At 38.3% G+C, this 21934-nt stretch overlaps 4 protein-coding genes across 6 annotated transcripts; 2 read left to right on the forward strand and 2 right to left on the reverse strand.

Moving 5' to 3' along the window:
- The first annotated feature begins 171 nt into the window (after positions 1-171).
- LOC114522329 (denticleless protein homolog B-like) lies at positions 172-3769 on the forward strand. Of its 3 annotated transcripts, none has more exons than XM_028542995.1 (13): positions 172-329; positions 446-525; positions 838-874; positions 955-1050; positions 1119-1180; positions 1306-1426; positions 1531-1712; positions 1804-1987; positions 2076-2383; positions 2518-2555; positions 2633-2715; positions 2817-3460; positions 3605-3769. In XM_028542995.1, exons 1-13 carry the CDS (start codon positions 266-268, stop codon positions 3686-3688), a joined length of 1983 nt encoding a protein of 660 aa, XP_028398796.1. In that variant the 5' UTR covers positions 172-265; the 3' UTR covers positions 3689-3769. The 3 variants fall into 3 exon arrangements, with proteins under 3 accessions (XP_028398796.1, XP_028398797.1, XP_028398798.1); XM_028542996.1 differs by having other exon boundaries at positions 2820-3460; XM_028542997.1 differs by having other exon boundaries at positions 1807-1987.
- Positions 3760-7831, reverse strand: LOC114522328. Its single transcript, XM_028542994.1, has 12 exons — positions 7603-7831; positions 6783-7044; positions 6548-6692; positions 6364-6450; positions 6203-6280; positions 5877-6116; positions 5508-5798; positions 5185-5381; positions 4708-5059; positions 4486-4567; positions 4295-4404; positions 3760-4175 (listed from the first exon to the last, which is right to left on the reverse strand). Exons 1-12 carry the CDS (start codon positions 7745-7747, stop codon positions 4140-4142), a joined length of 2025 nt encoding a protein of 674 aa, XP_028398795.1. The 5' UTR covers positions 7748-7831; the 3' UTR covers positions 3760-4139.
- A 281-nt stretch (positions 7832-8112) lies between these two features.
- On the reverse strand, positions 8113-11963 carry LOC114522414. The gene is made up of 12 exons (XM_028543087.1): positions 11784-11963; positions 11094-11355; positions 10862-11006; positions 10655-10741; positions 10499-10576; positions 10153-10392; positions 9774-10064; positions 9469-9665; positions 9012-9363; positions 8783-8864; positions 8577-8686; positions 8113-8483 (listed from the first exon to the last, which is right to left on the reverse strand). The coding sequence occupies exons 1-12, from the start codon at positions 11932-11934 to the stop codon at positions 8448-8450; spliced, it is 2031 nt and encodes a 676-aa protein (XP_028398888.1). The 5' UTR covers positions 11935-11963; the 3' UTR covers positions 8113-8447.
- Positions 11964-12077: 114 nt separating this feature from the next.
- LOC114522294 (integrator complex subunit 7-like) lies at positions 12078-18072 on the forward strand. The gene is made up of 24 exons (XM_028542954.1): positions 12078-12161; positions 12242-12371; positions 12459-12605; positions 12708-12761; positions 12874-12957; positions 13042-13088; positions 13162-13244; positions 13358-13474; positions 13567-13689; positions 13813-13927; positions 14076-14177; positions 14277-14371; positions 14447-14543; positions 14626-14789; positions 14861-15022; positions 15322-15525; positions 15680-15874; positions 15945-16048; positions 16307-16375; positions 16491-16578; positions 16833-16874; positions 16972-17070; positions 17307-17495; positions 17792-18072. The coding sequence occupies exons 1-24, from the start codon at positions 12080-12082 to the stop codon at positions 18017-18019; spliced, it is 2820 nt and encodes a 939-aa protein (XP_028398755.1). The 5' UTR covers positions 12078-12079; the 3' UTR covers positions 18020-18072.
- The last annotated feature ends 3862 nt before the right edge of the window (positions 18073-21934 follow it).

Genomic DNA, 21934 nt, shown 5'->3' on the forward strand with positions numbered 1-21934 from the left:
GATAAGGATGCTTGAAAAATTCATTTTATCATTTGCCACAGTTAAACCCTCCGTGACCTTGACCTCCACACCTAGCTGATACATTCCTCGGTCTTTCCCGAACAAACCGACCAATCAAATGCCAGTGAACAAAAAATCGCGCGTAATCCAAGTTCTTCGCGGGAAATTTATTGGCAAACATCGCGTCTGCTAGACTCTGTTGGAAAATTTATTTAAATTCTCGTAATTTATATGATTTGAAAACTTGAAAGGAAGAAATAAAAAGATGAAATTACTTCATAGTCTACTACAGCGGGAAACTGTACGCTCGTATTCGCCAAAGAAAAGACGTACGTATATCAATATGGTTGTTTATATCTGTCATACCTTTCATGCCTTTGAAAATTATATAAAGTTTAAGCGAAATTCTCGTGAATCTTAGCAATAATCCTACATTTATTGCCAGAAGTGAATGTGGACTTCATGGTTGAAGGAATAAAATGCCACAAGGACGATAAACACGACGTCAAGGGACTAGACAGTCAGGTAAGTTTCTATTCGTATTACCTTTGGGACTTGTGTCTTTGTTTTATATTATTATTGATAGTTAAATATACATATTATAGTATAATTCTTACTACGATGCACATGTGTGTAAATGTTGCATTCATACCTTCGTTATTAAACCGAGGCGAGAACAAAACCTGAAGCACTCGTCCATGATTCTTCCAGAGCATTTCTTGACTATGTTCCCACAAATCTTTATTCGTTACTGTCCGCTAATGACAGAACCAAATAATTGTAGTGACAGTACTTCATCAGTTCATCCTTTCTCAATCTTTAATATCTCTCTTGCAGGCAGAGGTTCCTCCATTTGCTTGTAGTTTCAATAATTGTAAGTACAAAAACTACAATAAACAATGATTATAAACGTTGCAGCTGCAGGATTATAAACCTTGTTCGACATATTTCCAGCGTCGTTACAAGGACACATGTTAGCCCTTGCTGATGAAGAAGGTGGTGTGTGCCTGTATGATGTGAGAAAACAAGGCCCTTCAGCAAAACTGAAAGGTATTTAGTTTGAGAGGGTATGGCTTTAAAACGGTTTAATAGATCAATGTGAATACTCTTCTTTTCAGGTTGGGTAGCACATAGTAATGCAATATTTGACATTGCATGGGTTTGTGATGAACCAAAACTTGTAAGTAACAAGAGACACAGTTGACTTCCTTGTTTGATACAGGTGCTAACCTGGTTGGCGTAATATGGTTGTAGAACAGTTCACTATATCTTTACAGTTTACAATTGAATTGTATTCCATTGCAGGTGACAGCATCTGGAGATCAAACAGCTCAATTATGGGATGTTCAACAGAGTTCAAGACTTGCTGTCTTTAAAGGACACAGCTGTAGTCTAAAGTCTGTTGATTTTCAATATGAGAATCTATGTAAGGAATTAAACATTTCAAACAAAGTATTGATCAGGAGGATCTCCCACATACTCTAAGTTCCCAAGTAGCACACTAATTTGTAATATTCAATTTCTATTTAGTTGTATTTGCAACTGGTGCACGTGATGGTAATATAATGGTTTGGGATATGCGTTGCAACAAACGTGATGGTCATTACAAACCAGTTAACACCATACACAACTGTCACTCAACCTTGCCAACTACTAGTACACCACAGAGAACAAAAAAACGTGGCAGAAGACTTTCCAATGCTGTTAAAACAGTAAGAAATCATCCATTCATATTTTTGTTTCAACTCTGGCTATTACAACCAGCAGCTTGACCAGATCTGATATTCATTTCCTCGTCTTCAGCAGCAGGACTCACAACAAAGTGTAACATCGGTGATATTCCAAGACTTAAACACAATCATTTCTGCTGGTGCAGTGGATGGAAATATTAAAGTTTGGGATATAAGAAAGAATTACTCTATAATTCGCACTGAACTTCAGCCATACCATGTTTTTCCTTATCCCGGTTCAGCCTCTCGTAAACATGGTGAGCAATAGTTCTGTGTTAAATGGCAAAAAAGAAAAAACAAACATGTTTCCTTTCTTATTCATGTTTTCTTCCCCAAATTGTTTAGGCTATTCCTCCTTAACTTTGGACTCAACAAAATCCAAACTCTTTGCAAACTGCACAAATGACATCATCTACATGTATGACTGTGTTCGATTTCAAACCCGTCCTATGGCGACGTTCCAAGGTCACAGTAATGCAACATTCTATGTCAAATCATCAGTCAGCCCTGATGATCAATATCTGATGAGTGGCTCCGGGGATGGTGATGGATATATATGGAGGGTTGATGATCCAGGTGCAGCACCATTTCATCTGACTGGACATAGCAATGAGGTCACAAGTGTAGCATGGTGTCCTAGGGACCAGAGCAAGGTATAGTATGGTGGTAATTCACACTGACTTGGGCATTCACTGACAATACTCCCACTCCATCAACCGACTATTAATATTATTTCATTAGACTCTACACATTAACTTAACAAAGGCTGACTTTGGTTATTTTATAGATTGTAACATGCTCTGATGATAACAGTGTGAACATTTGGTAAGCCAACATCTGTTTCATATGTATGCACTTTCTTTTCGGGTCAATATTATCTAATGTTACCGCTTCATTGATAGGAGGGTGAATTATGAAGAAAAAAGCAGTGGAGATTTTGTTGGATGGTGTGAGAGGAAACCTAATAATAAACCTCTACCCAAGGGTAGGTAGACATGAGAAAAACATGACAGAATGATTGTAGTATTCTGGCTGGTCTAGCAAGAATATGTAAAGAAATATTCAGTATTTATTTTTTGTTTCTAGAAGATTTACCAGACAAGGCCACAACTCCCAATACCTCACCAGCCAGATCACGAAGCAATTCCACAGCTGGGTCAACAGCAAGTTCACCTGCCAGTCTTTCACCAAACCCATACAAATGCAATAGTCCTCAACAGTTCTTACAAAATTGGTTGCAATCCAAGGAAACCGTTAGTTCTAATAAAAATGAAAACAGCCTGGGAAGTAGCCCAAGGCTTGGTAGCAAAAACATTGAAACTGCTGTGTGTGCAAAACGACCTCGAGATTTGGACGAAGCGGACAACGAAACTAAAAGAGTTTGTCTTGATGGCGGAGTAGAGGAAAATGAAACTCCATTTATGTCTGGTACAGATAAGGAGAATATGGACACGAATATTCAAGTTATTTCAGAACAAAAATCCGTTGATATTAAATCGATAGATCAAACAGAGTTAAGGAGTGAACTTAAGGATAACGGTTCACGTTTAAAACAAACAACCAGCCAACCAGAATGTCGGAGTGATGTGGCAAAACAGCAAGGCAAGAAGTCGAACTGGTTACGAGATATGGGAGTGAGGAAGAAAGGTGTAAATTCTGTACCAAGAAAAGTAAACTCTCCACCTCAACCAAGTTCACCATTGCTGAAGGAACCCTCATCGCCAAATACAGTAAGTGAGGTGTATTAGAATCATTGGCATGCAGAGGCAATGCCAATGGTCTGACCACACCCTGTTCCCTTTTAGTTTCTCCATAACGAATCCATTTGAGGTTTACTGTCTTTATTACTAATCATGGTGTTTACACTATTTCAGGATCTTGGTACGCCGCTAAAAACCGGGAAGTCAATCCGAGATTATTTCAGCCCCATATCACAGAGGAAATTCTGCCCGAGATAAAGTACGCCGTAACTGAGGAAAAGCTTCACTGAAAATGTGTTTCAATGAAGCACAAACTAGTTATAATTTAGTAATAATTTAATTTTACATGTAAAATAATAAAACGTTTCAAATTCATATTGACTGGAAATTTTGTGTCCTTATTAGTTATTACTCTAAAAATGAAATTTCGCTAAGAAAGTGAGCTTTTAGCAAACTACGAGCAAGTCTTCCAGAGTAACTCTAATTACAACATTTTTGCAGTCAGTCGATCACTCTTCACAGTAACAATTCTTATTCATACATTCAAAAGTGTAATTGGGTTTACTGCAATCATTTCACACCTGGCGTAAAATTTCGTCGAAAACTAAATATGCTACAATTAAAAAACATACCTCAGCAGTAAATAATAAAATACCAGTGAAATATCCATATATAACTTTAGTCTTTACTCTTTACCATTAAAATTCAATCATTTTTGTACGGATTCAATGTTTTCTATGTTCAACTGAAAACAAATAAAGAACTTTAATCCTACCATATCAACCACTATCACCGATCAATAGCTTGAAGCGGAAACTTAAAACTGATTTTTATTAATAAAAGGGTAAAGCTGAGGTCCAGTACCTTGCAATCGAAGTCTGCTGGTTTGTATCCAAAAACGTTTGCAAAGAAGCAAAACTCTCCTTGTAAGACTGAAATGATGGTTTCGCTTTTTCGAAATCCGTGTTGCTCACCTGAGTGTAGAAAAGACAAGAATGAGACAAAGAGGAGAAGTAGACAATCTAGTGATGGTGGTCAATTCACACCACTTGTACCTTCAAAAAGAACATAACAACAAGCTATTCCCTTCTCTTTAATAGCATTAAACATAAGTTCAGATTGATTCGGTGGGACAACCTAGAAAGAGAAAACAATCTGAGATGTAAGCAAACCCTGACTCAAAATGAACCAGCCTGTTTATTAAAAAGCATTACCCTGCATGGACCCTCCATTGCATTGAGCATGAAGTAGCATACACTAGAAACCCTACTAATTACCTTATCCTCGTCACCTTGGAAGAATATCATTGGGCAGATGAGTTTATCAACATGATAAATTGGGGATCTTTCTTTCCAAAGCTCAATACATTCTGGCAATGGTCCAATCAAGGAGTCAATGTATCGACTTTCAAACTTATGTGTCTCTCTAACCAAAGCCTGAACATCAGACACACCATACATGCTTGCGCCAGCTTTAAACACCTCATTTCGTTGTGTAAGGCAAGCTAGGGTTGTAAACCCACCAGCAGATCCACCATCGATACACAGTTTTTCCCGGTCGGCAGCCTTCATTGAGTTTGCAACATGCAGAGCTCCATTACAACAGTCTTCAACATCGACTTTGCCCCAGCTGGATGACATGAAAAATATTTTGTGTTAAATAAAAATATAAATATGAAAATAAATGAAATACATACAGTGAAATTAACTACTAAAGAACATTTTTTAACAAGTAAATAAACTTCAAAGACTTACTTCCCATAGACTTCTCTCCTATAAGGCGTGCCATACCCTGTGCTGCCTCTGTAGTTAACATCCAAAATAGCCACACCACGGCTCGTGAAGAATTGTTTCTTCAAATCAAACGTCGGCGAGGCTGCACCAACGGGACCACCATGAGATTGTACAAGAAGAGGTGGGAGAGAACCCTGGGGTGCTGAGAAATCTTTGTTCTTAAAGAGATGAATTGGCTGGACTAAAGAATCATGACAGACTATAGCACTATACATGGTATACCTTGACACCATTTAACACACAGCTAGACCATCTATCTGGCAAACCATCTAATGTTAACTAACCTTTGGTAAATACAGGTAAGCATGTGCTACTTTATTATCTTCAGTGGGGAATGTGATTTCTTTAGGTTCACTAATGTACCCTGGGTCTATATCACAGGTCTTGGTATCCATTATTATCTCCAGCTTTTTACTTTCAATATCCACCTCAATCAAACAGATGGGCCTGGTTGTACTGCCACCAATACAATAGATTTTATCTCCACTTGGTGAAAATGTCGGATATTGATGGGAAACAAATCCTGTGTTGATAGTTTCCATTTTTTCTATCTCAGCATCCAAGATTCCTATAGCCTAATTTGGATATATTAAGAGATGAAATTTGGATTAGGTTTAAATTGAATCAGATAAACACATGATCAAGTAACCTACCCCACCACACACAACTGCTAATTTTTTTGGGTTTTTAGGATGTGTAGCATAACTGCATCGACCAAATAGCTTTTGTGGCATTCCAATCTCCTTCTTAATTGGAAAGACATTATGTTCATCCCTAGTGTCAAAATTGTACTTGTACAAATTCCACCAGCCAGATCTGTCAGAGATGAAGTATAAGGCATGTTCCAATGTCCATCTTGGGCTCATTATACTGACACCTGCATTGCATGAAATCTATCGATCAGGAGAAATTGATTTATGCAAGGTTATATAAATTGAATGTTTTGTCATAGTACTACAATAGTATACAGTAGTAATACCTGTCGAGAAGAACCCTCAGTTAAATATTTTCCATCTGTACTCAGTTGTCCTGTCCACAGTGCCACAGTATCCCATGGCTAAAACATTCAATTTGTGAAATTTATTTTAGAGTTGTCATCAAACCATAAAACAGATCACTACATGTTAATTGAGCAGTTACCATATTTGGATGATTCCACTGCACCCAAGCCAGTACCCCTATTCCAGGAGAAACTTTTGGAGAGGCATAAAAATCAGCACCTTGGGCCTAATTAAAACAAGTAACGATATTGAGTTTGAGAGCATGTGGGACTTCTTGAGCTAGGTTTCAAGCAACAATGATTTTAAGATAAACTGAGGTATACCAGTGTAAATTGTTCCTGTGTTTCTGGATCAATAGACACAATGGTATTCTTAGCTTCCTTTGCTTTCCCAGTCTCTATAACCCCATGATCTTCACGAACACAAATGATCTTCATAACAGCCTCACACATCTGTCCATCAGCATATCTGGGCAAATAATAATAGCAGAATCAGCCTGGTTGGAATAGATTAATTGCAAATAAATTAATATAGTTTTATAACTTATATATTATTAACCTCAATCCTTTGCCGTCCGGTGTTATTGGTTGTGGTATGGAGGTGGGAGATGTTTGCTTATACATTCTTTGGTCATCAAAGTTTGAGAAGTACACATGGCCTTTGTGAACAAACGTTGAACCACCACCATATTCATGAACCTTTGTCCGAGCATTGAATCCCTTTGGGGTCCACGTCACAACATCTGGTTGGTCTTTATTCCAAGAACAAACAACTGTTCTGCCTCCTTCTGTTGCCCTTAGGTCACTCCAAAATACGGTTACTATATTTCAAGGAGATTAATGGGATCTAATATGTTGTTAAACCTCTCACTTACTGAATTGGCAAAATCAATTTTCATCCTTCTCAAAATGAAAGTGATGGAAGAGGCATGCAGTGGATGTATTGGGGGAGGATTATACAAAATATATTGATGTTGGTTGGTGAGGTCATGCAATATGTAAATGCTGGTAGGTGAGGTCGAATGCAAGGATCATGAAATATATCAATGTTGGTAGGTGAGGGATGCAGTATATATTAGGCTTGTTAGGTGGGGTCATACAATAGATGTTGCTGGGGGTCACACAATTGATACTGCAGGGGTGCTGGTCATATGTTAATTGTCAAATAGAGGGAGTAGGTTCTTCTGGGATACAAATTTTTGTTAGTCATCCAGGGTGCATGACACTGTATAAAGATCTGTGGTAAAACAGTACTGACTACGAATTTGTTCATGGAAAGTTCACAGTTTTTTTACTTCAATGTTGGAACCAATGAACTGCTAATTGAATAACGACAATTGCTCAATTACCCGTGCCTAAGTATTTCAAATACTTTTTACCTTCATTCTGTGCATTCAATGAAGTGTGTACGTCAGAAATATTTGGCCAAGGAAAACCACCATTACTTGCAGCTATTTCAGCTGTGATAGGACTGGACCACGACCCATACTCTGCCACTTTCACTTTCCGGTTTATTTCGGCCATCTTCAAATTTGCAAAGTGTCAACTGTCAAATCCCTCATACTGTATTATCTCCTTTTAAAGTAGTCAAATTACCACAGAGCCTATTCAGTATTTACATCGGTGCGAAAACACGTTTTTTAGACGTATTAAAAGTAGGGGAGGTTTGGACAACAAGCTATGTCAATTGCTTAGAGCCTTAGTTTTATTTCGTTCAATACATTTTCTGAGCATAACTTCTTAGGACAGCCATACGAAGCCACCAGGCCAGACATAAATGTATATATGAAGTTGTGCACGTTTCACGTTTATTTCTAATTTGATGTTGTATTATGTTACTAATGTTCAGGCCCAGTTTATACGTTGCACTTTGATCGAATACGATATATCAAACAAGGTGCAGGCATGGTTTGTTGGTACCACAACGCAGAACAAGCTACACAAATTGTTATTCATCACTTTGAAACTAGAAAGAACTTTCTCGGTTTCTCCCATAACTCCCAATACGTCTCCACATTGTTTTAATCACAGTGACTATATATATGCAGTAACAATATTAATCATACATTCATTCAAACTGGGTTTAATCATTTCACATGTGACATAGAATAATATGTTTGTGAACTAAATATGCTACAATTAAAAATCATACCTATCAGTTTATCATAAAATACCAGTGAAATATATATCATATCTAACTTCAGTCTTTACCATTAAAACTCACTCATGTTTGTACAGATTCCAGGTTTTCTATGTTTAACTGAAAACAAAAAAAAATATTAATTATACAAAATAGTCGATAGCGCAGATGTTCATCTTGCAACAAAGATTTACTAATTTTACAATATTTTACCGTGCAATCAAAATCCGCTGGTTTGTATCCAAAGACTTTGGCAAAGAAGCAAAACTCTCCTTGTAATGTTGACAGGATGTTTTCGCTTTTTCGAAATCCATGTTGCTCACCTGAGTGTAGAAAAGACCAGAATGAGACAAAGAGAAGTAGACAATCTAGTGATAGTAGACAATCTAGTGATAGTAGTCAATTCACACCAATCATACCTTCAAAAAGAACATAACAACAAGCTATTCCCTTTTCTTTAATAGCATTAAACATAAGTTCAGATTGATTCGGTGGGACAACCTAGAAAGGCAAAACAGTCTGAGATGTAATTAAGCAAAGCCTGACTCAAGAATGAACCAGCCTGTTTATTCAAAAGCATTACCCTGCATGGAACCTCCATTTAACCCTACTAATTACCTTAATAATTCATTTTACCCTACTAATTACCTTATCCTCGTCACCTTGGAAGAATATCATTGGGCAGATGAGTTTATCGACATGATAAATTGGGGACCTTTCTTTATAAAGCTCAATACATTCTGGCAATGGTCCAATCAAGGAGTCAATGTATCGACTTTCAAACTTATGTGTCTCTCTAACCAAAGCCTCAACATCAGACACACCATACATGCTTGCACCAGCTTTAAACACCTCATTTCGTTGCGTAAGGCAGGCTAGGGTCGTAAACCCACCAGCAGATCCACCATCAATACACAGTTTTTCCCGGTCGGCTGCCTTCATTGAGTTTGCAACATGCAGAGCTCCATTACAACAGTCTTCAACATCAACTTTACCCCAACTGGTTAAGAGAAAATCATTTTTTCATTTTAAAATAAATAATTGTGATAAATGAAATACATTTCTAATCATCCACTAAAAATATTGTTTTTAACGAAGGACGTACTTGCCATAGAGTTCTCTCCTGTAATGCGTGCCATACCCTGTGCTACCTCTGTAGTTAACATCCAAAATAGCCACACCACGGCTCGTGAAGAATTGTTTCTTCAAATCAAATGTGGGCGAGGTTGCAGCCGTGGGACCACCATGAGCTCTTACAAGAAGTGGTGGAAGAGAACCCTGGGGTGCTGAGAAATCTTTGTTCTAGAAAAGATGAGTTAGCTAGGCTGGCTGGAGAATCATGACTATAGTACTTGTACACCAATCAACATACAGACCATCCATTTGGCAAACCATCTAATGTTGACTAACCTTTGGTAAATACAGGTAAGCATGTGCTACTTTATTATCTTCAGTGGGGAATGTGATTTCTTTCGGTTCACTAATGTAACCTGGGTCTATATCACAGGTCTTGGTATCCATTATTATCTCCACCTTTTTACTTTCAATATCCACCTCAATCAAACAGAAGGGCCTGGTTGTACTGCCAGCAATACAATAGATTTTATCTCCACTTGGTGAAAATGTTGGATATTGATGAGAAACAAATCCTGTGTTGATAGTTTCCATTTTTTCTATCTCAGCGTCCAAGATTCCTATTGCCTAATTTGGATATAAGAGAGATTAAATCTAAGCTAGGTTTCTTATAGGTTAAATTGAATTTGATAAACACATGAAACAAGTAACCTACCCCACCACACACAACTGCTAATTTTCTTGGGTTTTTAGGATGTGTAGCATAACTGCATTGGCCAAATATCCAATGTGGCATTCCAATCTCCTTCTCAACTGGAAAGACATCACGTTCATCCTCAGTGTTAAAAATGTACTCGTACAAATTCCACCAGTCAGATCTGTCAGAGATGAAGTACAAAGCATTCTCAACCGTCCATCTTGGGCTTATTACACTGACACCTTCATTGCATGAAATCTATTGAGAGAAATGGATTTATACAACCTTTAGTTTGTTATTATTTTGGTGGTAATACTGTACAAATGAAATACTATCTTACATCTAAATTATACAGTAGTAATACCTGTCGAGAAGAACCTTCAGTTAAATTTTTTCCATCTGTACTCAGCTGTGCTGTCCACAGTTCCACAGTATCCCATGGCTAAAACATTCAATTTGTGAAATTTATTTTAGAGTTGTCGTGAACCATAAAACAGATCACTACATGTTGAGCAGTTACCATATTTGGATGATTCCACTGCACCCAAGCCAGTGTCCCTATTCCAGGGGAGACTCTTGGAGAAGCATAAAAATCAGCACCCTCTACCTGGAACAAGTAATGATATTGAATTTAAGAATGCACAGGACTTGAATGCATGTCAACAGCAAGAAAAAAGTTTTAAGCAACTGATAGTATGTATAGTGAATGATTTTCAGCTGCATATACCAGTATAAACTGTTCCTGTGTTTCTGGATCAATAGACACAATGGTATTCTTAGCTTCCTTTGCTTTCGCAGTTTCTATAACCCCATGATCTTCACGAACACAAATGATCTTCATAACAGCCTCACACATCTGTCCATCAGCATATCTGGGCGAATAATAATAGCAGAATCAGCCTGGTTGGAATAGATTAATTGCAAATAAATTAACATAGTTTTATAACTTATATATTAACCTCAATCCTTTGCCTTCTGGTGTTATTGGTTGTGGTATGGATGTGGGAGATGTTTGCTTATACATTCTTTGGTCATCAAAGTTTGAGAAGTACACATGACCTTTGTGAACAAACGTTGAGCCACCGCCATATTCATGAACCTTTGTCCGAGCATTGAATCCCTTTGGGGTCCACGTCACAACATCTGGTTGGTCTTTATTCCAAGAACAAACAACTATTCTGCCTCCTTCTGTTGCCCTTAGGTCACTCCAAAATACAGTTTCTATATTTCAAAAAGAGTACTCATGCTGAAAGTGAGGCAATGCATCATGCAACAGATATGATTGGGGGACTATGTGATATATATAAATGTTGCTAGACAAGGCCATGTAAAGGATGCTGTTATGAGGAAGGATAATGCAATAGATGTTGGTGGAGCTCCTATATGTTGTGGGAGTATTGTCATATAGCAGTGCAAAAGGAGTATGCTTTTTCTTTCTCTGAACTACATACAAATATTCTCAAGTCATCCAGGGTATATTTAAACAAGGATCTATGTGATAGCATGCAACTGTTTGTATCAGTGACCAAATACTTTGCCATATGCCATAGCCCCCATTTCTAATATATCCCATTCTGAGATTTGTTAACGACTCTCTCACTAGCTGTCATAAATCTTGAACCTAAAACAGAATCGTTACCCAGCTCTACCTTCATTCTGTGCATTCAGACAAGTGTGTATTTCAGAGATGGTTGGCCAAGGCACACCACCAGATTCTACAACTACTTCAGCTGTGATAGGACTTGACCACGACCCATACTCCGCAATTTTTACTTTTTGTTTCACTTCGGTTTCAGCCATACTCAAATTTGCAGCGTGCCTTCGATAGTTCGATTTCCTGTTCATAGGCTACTCTATGGTTACCCCCCCCCTGAGACGAGGTTGGCTTCCCCCCCCCACCACCCCAACTCACGGGTATAAAAAGCTTTGCTTTCCAATTTCCAACATGGCGGCTCTCTCGGGGAGCGGTGGTGAAGATATGACTTCAGGACAGGACGCTCAGTCAGCTCTTCTTGAGTTAGACAAAGGTACTTTCATCTTTTCTTATTACTACGCCATATTATGATGATAACATGTTTAGCGTGTGAATTTTTTAACGACAATCTAGGTTTAAGAGCATCCAAAGTAGGTGAACAATGTGAAGCGATCGTCAAGTTTCCCGCCTTGTTTGAAAGATTTCCATTCCCGATTCTTATAAATTCTGCTTTTCTCAAACTATCTGATGTCTTCAGAGTAGGGTGAGTGAGATTACTTGCGCTGAAGGTCTAGCCAGATCAATATTTATAAATGATTTATCATCTGCTCTTCACAACTTTTGCAATTAGAAACAACTTTCAGAGACTATGTGTACTCAAAGTGACACAGCAGAGTGAAAAACACCTCGACAAAATACTTAGCACAGACGAGTTTCTACGACGCATCTTTTCAGTAATTCACAGCAATGATCCAGTTGCTAGAGCGATTACTCTCAGGTGAGAACTCAGGAAGGCAATACAATCTTTCCACCTGTTTTTTGTAAGGACATCAACACAACAAACATATTTCCCTTACACCAAATAAATTTCATATTTTAGAGTTCTTGGTAGCATAGCATTGCTCATTTCTGAACGAAAAAATGTTCACCATAGGTAGGTACAATTTTGATTGGATAGGTACAAGTATGATTGAGCAAACTTGTACAATTAGGAATGGGTAAGGACAGATAGTCTATACATCAATTCTGTTTTATACCTGTTCTAGCATAAGGATGGGTTTAGATTCACATGATGATGTTGAGATTGATGCTGCAATTTACGCCACAAGTCAGTTTTGTGCAAAGTCACAGTAAGTTACTAAATTGTTATATTCTACTAAAGAACATTGAATGGACTTACTGCAGGTTCTAATTCATTGATGAAATTTTTATAGAACATTCTCTGTTAGTGTCTGTGACAAGCTCATTGAAGTCATTGAAGGTAACTTAGTTAGAGATGCTTAATGGTTGTATGAAACTGCACATTCCACTCAGCAGGACATCTTCTCTTTTAGGACTGGCCACTTCAATGGAAATGAAACTCAAGCTTGTTCCAATATTTCAATACATGTATCATGATACACAATCTGCAACAAAGGTTCAATGCCTAACTGCAAATTCCTGAAAGTCTTACCATATATTGACCTTCAACATCACTTGATAATAACATGAAATATGAGATAATAGCATACCTTGTACCTTATTTATTAGGCGTGGAAACTTTGCACTTCTCTCCTCAAAATATATTCCTCAAAAACCTTCGTTGTTTCCATCCTACATTCCTTGTCTTCGTTGGCGGCGGCTTCGTTGTTCAACATTCCTGCGCAGGTAAAACGTAAAGAGGAATGTCTCGTACCTCAGAGACCGTCTAATATGCTAGAACGATGTGGCGCTATAGAATAATCTGCTCCATATTTCAGATTGAATTGTTGCTGTCGTATTTGGTGGATGATCCACGGCAGAGCGTGAAGCGTCAAGCTCTTCTTGATGCGAATATTCTTGCGAGAAAATCACCCCACGTTTGGGAAAGCAAGCATGTCAAAGTAAATAAATTAAACTCATCATTTTAGACAGAGACCATAGTAATTTTTGTTTGGATCAAACATGTTTACGGAAGCAGGAATCTCTTCCATGCTCTAAAAGATAATCAAAATTTGTCTTCGTAGATCTTGTGCGAGTTTCTATCAAGTACACCATACGGTGGTCTTCAGGTTGGAGTTTTGTTCGTCCTGGTCACTCTGTCTCATTCTGTTGCGGTTGAAATGCTGGATAATGAACAAGGTTTGGTTTTGTGAATCCTAGAACCTGCTTAGCATCTGTCCTAATACCTCAAATATAGTCGAATCATAGATTAATTGAAGATACAAAATATTGTTTGGATGTTTCCTCCACTATTTGAACTTCACGGAGTTTCTTTGATTTGTTGCAGTTCTGGAAGCAATAGGAAACCAGACTTGTTCAGATTCTGTCATGATTTGCGCTCTTGGCAATGAGATCACCGTAAATATTGCCCTCACCCGGCTAAAGAAAGGTAATTTTGAAGATATATCAAGTAATGGGCTACGACGCTTATCTTATCATCTGTCCAAGACATACATTAAATTTTCACTCCTACACATATGATTTTCAGACGTGGGAAACAAGGAATTGTGTGAGCAAGCTTCAAGAAACTTAGAAACAACGATTATCGAGTGCTGTTTGATCGAACAGAGGGAGGCTCTTGAGGTACGCGAGTGTTGAAATGATAGCTATTTTTGTTCTTTTATATCTCTCATATATTTCTGTTGTGTCATTCAACAGAAGTCCCTACTTTGTGTCAACCGACTGGTATCCCAGGATGCTATTTGGGCTCTGAATTTCTCGGAAACTTTCGTTGGTCTTTTGACATCGAGTTCCAGTAAGTTGTGCGGTGCTACAGCAAAAAATCTCGAGGCCTCGTCATGGTGTTCAAATGAACCGTATTTTTTTTTTAATTTCAGGTGGTATTTGCCTGCAGATTGCCAAAGGTCTGGTTTCTATTGCCACTCAGTCGCCCCTGTGTTTGGACAAAGTTAGATCCGAACTCTACAAACATTTTGTCTTTATTTGTGAGCTTGAAGTCAGTGAACGCAGTCCTAAAGCTCAAGAATTCCAAAGCCTGTTGGTATGTTTGGTTCGTTGAAAGAACAAGAATTGTTGATTCCGAGGGTCTCATCGTGTATTTGTGTTTCACAGGTTGCCATAGCTACACTCGTTTTCCAAGCTCATCAGCAAAGTATTGAAAGTCCTGTGAACCAACAAGAGATGAAACAAATGATTCTGCAGAATCTATCAAAACTTCAGGCCTCTTCAAGATATTGGACAATGTACAGGGTTGCCAAACAAGCAGCGAGACAGGTCAGTGGGGGATGTTGGTAATGAATGTGGATGGTGGGAATGTTGATGATTGTGGATGGTGGGGGATGTTAGTAATGATTGTGGATGGTGGGGGTGTTAATGATCATTGTGGATGGTGAGGAATGTCGGTGATGATTGTGGACGGTGGGGGTGTTAATGATCATTGTGGATGGTGAGGAATGTCGATGATGATTGTGGACGGTGGGGAATGTTGATGATGATGCCGAAGTGACGATGGTAGAGGACGATTGTGGTGAATCTCGGGCAGCTGTGTTGACAAAAATATCTCAATCGTCTAGGGGTTCCATGCTGTATCACAAAGTATTTTCTCCAGTCTGACATCAATGGTTGCATCGGTCCATCTACACTGTTGGATAAAATCTTTGTCGGATTTCAGTCAGGCAGAAAATCTTCTTGGTGAAGCCAAAGAAACTTTATCTCGGATCACCGAAAAGACTTCTCAAGCTATTTGTAGTTTTCAAAAGGGATTGGTTGCGCTCAAGGTGTGTTTTCTCTAGCTTGCACCTCATTATCGTAATTAGAACTAAATTGAATGGAATTTCATCGATTAGAAGGAATCATGGCTTCCTAATTGACTCGCGTTCTAAATGTCATATGTGATTTTTATCTTACTTATATTTAACCTTTTCATTGCAGGCAGCAGTTAGCGCCAATCACCAGCTGGATTTTCATCACGAGTTCATCGCATTACGAATGCAAACTTTACAAATCCATTCGTTCCTTTTATCAATCTGTGCCAGTATTCGTTCCTGTCCTCCATCAGCCGTTGCTAAATCCATTGTCATGGCGACAAAACAAGACACTTATATGCACACGCGACAGGTCGTCCAGGTAATGAGCCATTGTAAGTAGTCAGAAAAAATTTCCTCTTGTTAACTCAAGGCTAAATTTCCATCCACAGATGAATGAATGTCGAGAAAAGTTTTCTTCTTTGGCAGCAAGTTATGGAAAACTTTATCGAAAATCTTTTGATGCCGATCCAGTTACACTTCAAAATATTGAGGCGTATCCTTTCATAGGGCGTTGGATGAGTCTTCATGCACGTGCATGGTACTGTAGGATGGATTCATTGAACATGCCACTTTTACAGCACAGGAATGTCTTGCATGAATCCTGAAACAACCCAATCTTCAACTATATAACAAGAATGTGACATATTATGTTGTGGTAACAAGCAGAATAGCGTTAATCTGACTTGAAATGTGCCCTCTTTTCCCGCCGACACGATATATAGTCTATCATTCTCGTTAACGCACAGCACAGACATCAACAAAGTTGCCTACTCTTTGCTTATGCCATAGATTTGTTAATGAACCGTCTTGATTTAGCCAGGTTACTATTCTTTATTTATTAAGTGTTCTGTTGTTATGGTGCCCGCTTTCTCAGAATCAAAACTATTTCCTAGCTAGCAAAATAAACATAAAAGAATATCCCGTGTCTCGTTCAGGTTGTCGCCTAGTTTTGAAGAACCACTAAATCAGAACACTGGAAACAGACTTCAGAGAAAATGTGCGGAAATCTTGGAGGAACTTCAAGTGGGTTTTACGCGTCTAAATTTTGGGTCACCAGAAACTTTTGGCACGTCCATGCAAAATTAGACTTGCTGTTGGCAATGTTTCAAACATCAATTTTGCATGTGTCGATTGCATAAAAAACAATAGAGGATCAGTTGAAATGCCTCTGTCATGATCTGTTGTTGTTCATACATTTGACATATGCGAAATGAAATAGGCTTATCCATTATCAACTTATCCATAAAAAAATCACCTGTATATGCTTGTTCTTTTAGCGACAATATTCCGACACCCAGGATAAGCCAATCTCTGACGACGTAGGTTTGCTTTTATAGCTACTGTGGTAAACAGTATGATGCATGACCACCATGGTGTTCATTGTTTGTAAACGGTTCTCGTTTCTGCCATTTCTAGGAAATCCAGTGTCTCTGTAGAATGTCAGTGTGTATTCTTGGAATTCCAATGAGGCTTCCACGTTATTTCTTCGACCGACTCCAGTCTACGAAAATCAAGGTGACGGTCAGGGGCCAGTTACTGGTACGAAAGCTGGATAGCACTATCCAGCTTTCGTACTACCGGCTCCAGATTTAGATTATGATATGAAAAGAGATATCTCTCTATCGTCAGTGAGAGCCAGCACGCTTTTGTTCCGAACACCACTAAAAAAAATAAACTCGTTTTAGTTGAGGTTACCTTACCGCTAAAATAGAAAAAAAGGAAACTCGCATAATTGTCTTTTTCCTCTCCAGTTGGCCATCTCACCGTCACAGCCTATAAACAATGAACCTCACAGTATATCAGTGGAGAGTCAAATGGCGTTAAAGATCGAGGGTGTAATATGTCATGGCAAAGATCAGGCAGTCTTTAGAAAGATCAAATTTGTGACACTTCTCGTGGAAATAATCGCCGAAGAACGTAAAGAGTCGATGGATGTAAAGGTAGATATTGTTCCTTATGTTATGTTATTTTCCAATAACATTGCTGTCTGAACGTGTATATACTATGAAACATTGTTTTTCCGATCATGTTATTAAACGGTTGTCAAATAGGGAAACATTGCTTCCTGGCCAGATTTATATTTCTGCCAGGTGGTCAAACCTTGAAACATTGCTTCCGCAATCATATTTTTCACATGGGAAACACTTGACTAACAATCAATACATTCACTTGTTTCCGGTGAAGCTAATCTCGCTTCATGTGACACGAATGATAACCTTCTTCATCCTTTCTCTAGGCATCTCTCAACACTCCACCTGGTCCTCTACAACAAACTGTTGAACCACATAATGATTATTTCAGTACTCAGTTTCTGCTCGCATTTCCTTTGCCCAATCTCTACGCGGTCAAGGTGACCGTCGCTGTGGTGGATGACCGAGGACATAATTGGGAAACTGGACCTGAAAGTACATTGAATGTGAAAGCACTAGAAGTCCCAAGCCGAACCCACCGACGGATTCCGTGATAATCTTGTAAATGATGTGTACAATTTTTAGAATAGAATTTTCTTTAATATGATTGAAAGTTGGTTGAAAATAATTTCATGTTAGTGTGTATCCCAATGGTCAGGGGAGAGGAGGGGAAAAGTGGAGGAGAGAGGAGGGGAGAGGAAAGAAGGAAAGAGGAGGGAAGGAAAGAGGAGGCTTGACCTATGACAGAACATTGCCTTAAAGAGGTTTTCAGGAAAGGTGAAGCTAAGTTACCTGATCGTCTCCTTTGGCAAACACAAGCTAAGCATGAAGCTAAAAATAAAATGTTGATAATCAAATTATACTTCCACACAGTAAACCACAGATAGCGTCCTACAACTCTACAGGATACTTGTAATTTTTTTATCTCCTGCGCCATTTCCAACCTCCAAACTTTTCCAATCAACTGAGTACAACCAGGTGAACAGATTGTTTTTCAAGCCAAAAGTGGGCAAAAACCTGCAGACGTAAGAGAATTGAGTGGGATAACGCCTTCGCAAACATAGCAAATGAGACTGAATAATTCATGGCTTGTAACATACTTGAGTGAAAACCTAAATGCTTCTTAGTGTAGATAACATTCATTTAGATAACCTCTGATTGCAAATTAAACTCTAAAGGATAATACAACATAACACACTGCAACGTTTTTAAATACAATCATAAATATTTGGTAAAAGTTAAATCATAACATTGAAAAACAGTAAACTAAGACTAAAATGGCCGACGTCGTGAATGAACTGAAGACACATGCGTTGTATTTCAGTTCTGTGCGTGTGACGGTGTAGGGATTAGTCACAGACTAATATCTAGGCCAGCCATGCATGTAAAATTGTGGTTTTCGAGAACCCTTGTTTTTAAACAAGGAGTGTTTTGATAGTTGCTGTGAGACGCCTGTGTGTGGGTTGTATACAGAGAGCAATTTTACATTAGATAGGGAAATTCCGCTATAGTTTATTTCAGGTGATTGCGTTTTACCGTGCCACCACTACAGGGAAAACTGCGGAGTTCCTGAAGGTTTTTGATTTTCTTGTTATGGCTATTACCTCTCCAGTTGTTACAAGAAAATAAAACTTGTTTTGATTTTGCATGCTAAGCAAAAAAAACAAACTTTCTTTTCGCGCACGTAAATTGCGCAAGTTGTGTCGGAGTACTGTCAATGACATTACACCACAATTTTGCAATAAATATCACAGCTAAACTTCCCGGAAAATAACAGACACGTAAGCTAGAGTCCTTCCTGGAAAATGATTCGCGCTTAGACAGATCATAAACCCTATTGTCAATATTTTATACCTGCATGGGCGAAAAGCAAACTATTTTTGCTTAACATGCACAATTAAAACAAGTTTTTTCCCCTATTTTTCTAATTCATCGTTTTGCAGATGTGTTAGAACAGCTACCTTACGCAATAAACTTCATTTAACTCTCAATAACTTATATATTTTTGAAAAGCATAAAATACACTATGATTTGTTTCGTTAGTAACCTACAAACTTATAGCTATGTTAATTTTACATAATATTAATCTAGATAAATTCCTGCTGATTTTGTGGCATAATTGAAGTGATTAATAAATCTAAAACTTCCGGTAACAATGTATATTGTATCACATCGTTTAGCAAAAAAACCCATTAGGACATCAATAAATACTTACACTGCATATAATTTAAACTATTTACCAAGCCAAATAAATATTTTATCGACAATTAAGTCAGGTTGAACATAGAACTTCTATAAAACTTGATAACCACATATCTCCTTCATTAGCATCTCTCGTTTCAACGGGAGTATTGTTATTTGAGTCCGTTAGCCAAAAATCGCACGGGAATTCCCGTGATAGTTCATCTAATAGATCTTTCAAATCGCCTGACAGCTCATCATCAAGGTTAGCAAAACTTGTGTCAATATCACTGTCATTGTTTTTACATACTAAAGAGTCGTTGTTCAAAGTTCTCGAGCTATCAGTTTTTCCTGAAAGTGAAGCGTTCGTTGTCGCGCAATAACTGCTTTTGTCGCTCGTATCAACGCGCTGACGTTTCCTCAGTGCTTCGTCTCTTTCCATTCGTTCGCGGTTCAATTTTCGAACAGTGCATTCCAAAACGGCATCTAAATACATGTCCGGGTCGCGCTTTCGTTTATTTTGCTGCTGTTTGTTTGCCACGGACTGAACCAAATCTTGAACGTCTGGCATCTCCATATTTGAAAATGCAAATGTTATTGTGCCTGTTATTTAAAAAATTCAAACCACTTTAAAAACTTTACCGACTCTGTGCTCGTTCTTAAGAGCTAACCATAAAAAAGTAACACTTTTCTTCAAAGTTACAACAATCTCGATGTTACTTTGCACTCAACCCAGGTGATCATTAGGTGATAAAATATAATTCGTGACCTTCGCAACAGCAGGTACCGTGCAATATTGAAAGATATTCAAAATTTTTACAGCACCGATACGAAAAAGAAAGCAAGGTTTACAATGGATGTTGTCCACTATATAGAATAACTGAGGCCCATCGGCAACGAGTACTTGCGTTGAATGAGCAAATTGCGTCAGGAACTTGCAACTTTGCCGATTTAAACTTTCTCGATCGTCAACTTCCGTAGCAAATGGACACAGGTGACAAGAGTATTGTTATGAAACAGTACGAAGAAATCGTCTGCCGAGGCGCTGTTGTGATAGAAAATGATCCGATCTCCACTTGGATAAATTTGGATTTAGTTCTAGCTCTCTAAGGCTTTGTACAGCAAATATAATACTTCTCACATCAAAACGTAGCCTCTCTCTTGACAATGAATTGTTTTCTGATGAGAAAGCAAAGCTAATATCCGTTTTTCATAAACAAGACGTGACGTAGGCGGCAAACCGACCAATCCGATTCCAAACTGCTTTCGCAAATGGAAATTTTTACATAATTATGATTACGTGCGATGTAACCACTGTTGGTTGGATTGTTAATTTGTTATGATGTAATCGAGGATGTTTTACTGTTTATTAAACAAAATTGTCTAATTTGTTTCCTATTCCACAATATTTACAGCATTCGGAACGTGTTTTTAAAAACGCACAGTCTGCAACGTGTGAAAATGCGTGAAAATGCACACTATCAGCAGTACACACAGAAAACACAATAACGGAAGTAGGCCATTACCGAAGCTATTAGCCACGGAATGAGCCAATGTCGCGCACGAAATGCGTTTGGAAGCGGCCCACAGTCACCCGAGTAGAATTCAATACCCAAGCTTATCGATTTGACGATGTTTTTTTTGTCGAGTTAGTGGGACAAAATTTAAGGCGTCGGCTTAATCTCGAGAAGCAAGGGATGAATACAGATCGTTCCATTGCCTGTGTTTAATCGTAAATCAGTATATGGGAAAATTGGCGTGCGCACCTTGTTGTTAAATCTAGATGAGAACGTACAGCGTTTGTTCACATCTGTACATAGTATTATCGTAAATACCTGACTCGAAGTATCACATTACAATGTTAAGTTTTAAATTCCACTACTCCACCTTTTGGCTTAAGTGCTAGGTTGAACCGATTAGATTGCGAAATATTAGTGCAATATTGATCCAGAACCTAGTTAGCTAATTCAGAAAGTAGCTAGCTAGTATTCTCTGCAAAATTTCTAGTGTAACAACCAATAATCAGTGTGGTAGCGTCTTCCAACAATTCCTCATCTCTTCGTGACAAATGCCTAAAATATTTTGTCTAATTTTGGCAGTTACACCACAGCTGATGAGAGACGAGTCTGAGTACACGAGACGTGATAACTCCATCGCGTCACATAAAGAGAAACTCTAGAAGAAAGCTATCGTACATAGGTACGTTGGACAAGAAGTTCAATAACGCTTTAAAGAGATGTGATCACGTTTACAGACACATACAAATTGTGGATATTACGGCCACTTGA

This window comes from Dendronephthya gigantea, unplaced genomic scaffold (genome assembly GCF_004324835.1).
Source record: "Dendronephthya gigantea isolate DGI-Jeju-01 unplaced genomic scaffold, DenGig_1.0 000022F, whole genome shotgun sequence".
Taxonomy (NCBI): domain Eukaryota; kingdom Metazoa; phylum Cnidaria; class Anthozoa; order Malacalcyonacea; family Nephtheidae; genus Dendronephthya; species Dendronephthya gigantea.

Coding starts and splice junctions, on each gene's coding strand:
- LOC114522329 (XM_028542995.1), top strand. CDS start 266: ATGAAATTACTTCATAGTCTACTACAGCGGGAAACTGTACGCTCGTAT. Junction 330..445: donor GTATTCGCCAAAGAAAAGAC/GTACGTATATCA, acceptor ATTTATTGCCAG/AAGTGAATGTGGACTTCATG. Junction 1,051..1,118: donor CCCTTCAGCAAAACTGAAAG/GTATTTAGTTTG, acceptor TCTTCTTTTCAG/GTTGGGTAGCACATAGTAAT.
- LOC114522294 (XM_028542954.1), top strand. CDS start 12,080: ATGGCGGCTCTCTCGGGGAGCGGTGGTGAAGATATGACTTCAGGACAG. Junction 13,928..14,075: donor AATGCTGGATAATGAACAAG/GTTTGGTTTTGT, acceptor GATTTGTTGCAG/TTCTGGAAGCAATAGGAAAC. Junction 16,875..16,971: donor ATAAGCCAATCTCTGACGAC/GTAGGTTTGCTT, acceptor TGCCATTTCTAG/GAAATCCAGTGTCTCTGTAG.
- LOC114522414 (XM_028543087.1), bottom strand. CDS start 11,934: ATGGCTGAAACCGAAGTGAAACAAAAAGTAAAAATTGCGGAGTATGGG. Junction 10,577..10,654: donor AGTGGAATCATCCAAATATG/GTAACTGCTCAA, acceptor TGAATGTTTTAG/CCATGGGATACTGTGGAACT. Junction 8,484..8,576: donor CAGCGGATTTTGATTGCACG/GTAAAATATTGT, acceptor TTTTGTTTTCAG/TTAAACATAGAAAACCTGGA.
- LOC114522328 (XM_028542994.1), bottom strand. CDS start 7,747: ATGGCCGAAATAAACCGGAAAGTGAAAGTGGCAGAGTATGGGTCGTGG. Junction 6,693..6,782: donor CCGGACGGCAAAGGATTGAG/GTTAATAATATA, acceptor TTATTTGCCCAG/ATATGCTGATGGACAGATGT. Junction 5,799..5,876: donor TAGCAGTTGTGTGTGGTGGG/GTAGGTTACTTG, acceptor TATCCAAATTAG/GCTATAGGAATCTTGGATGC.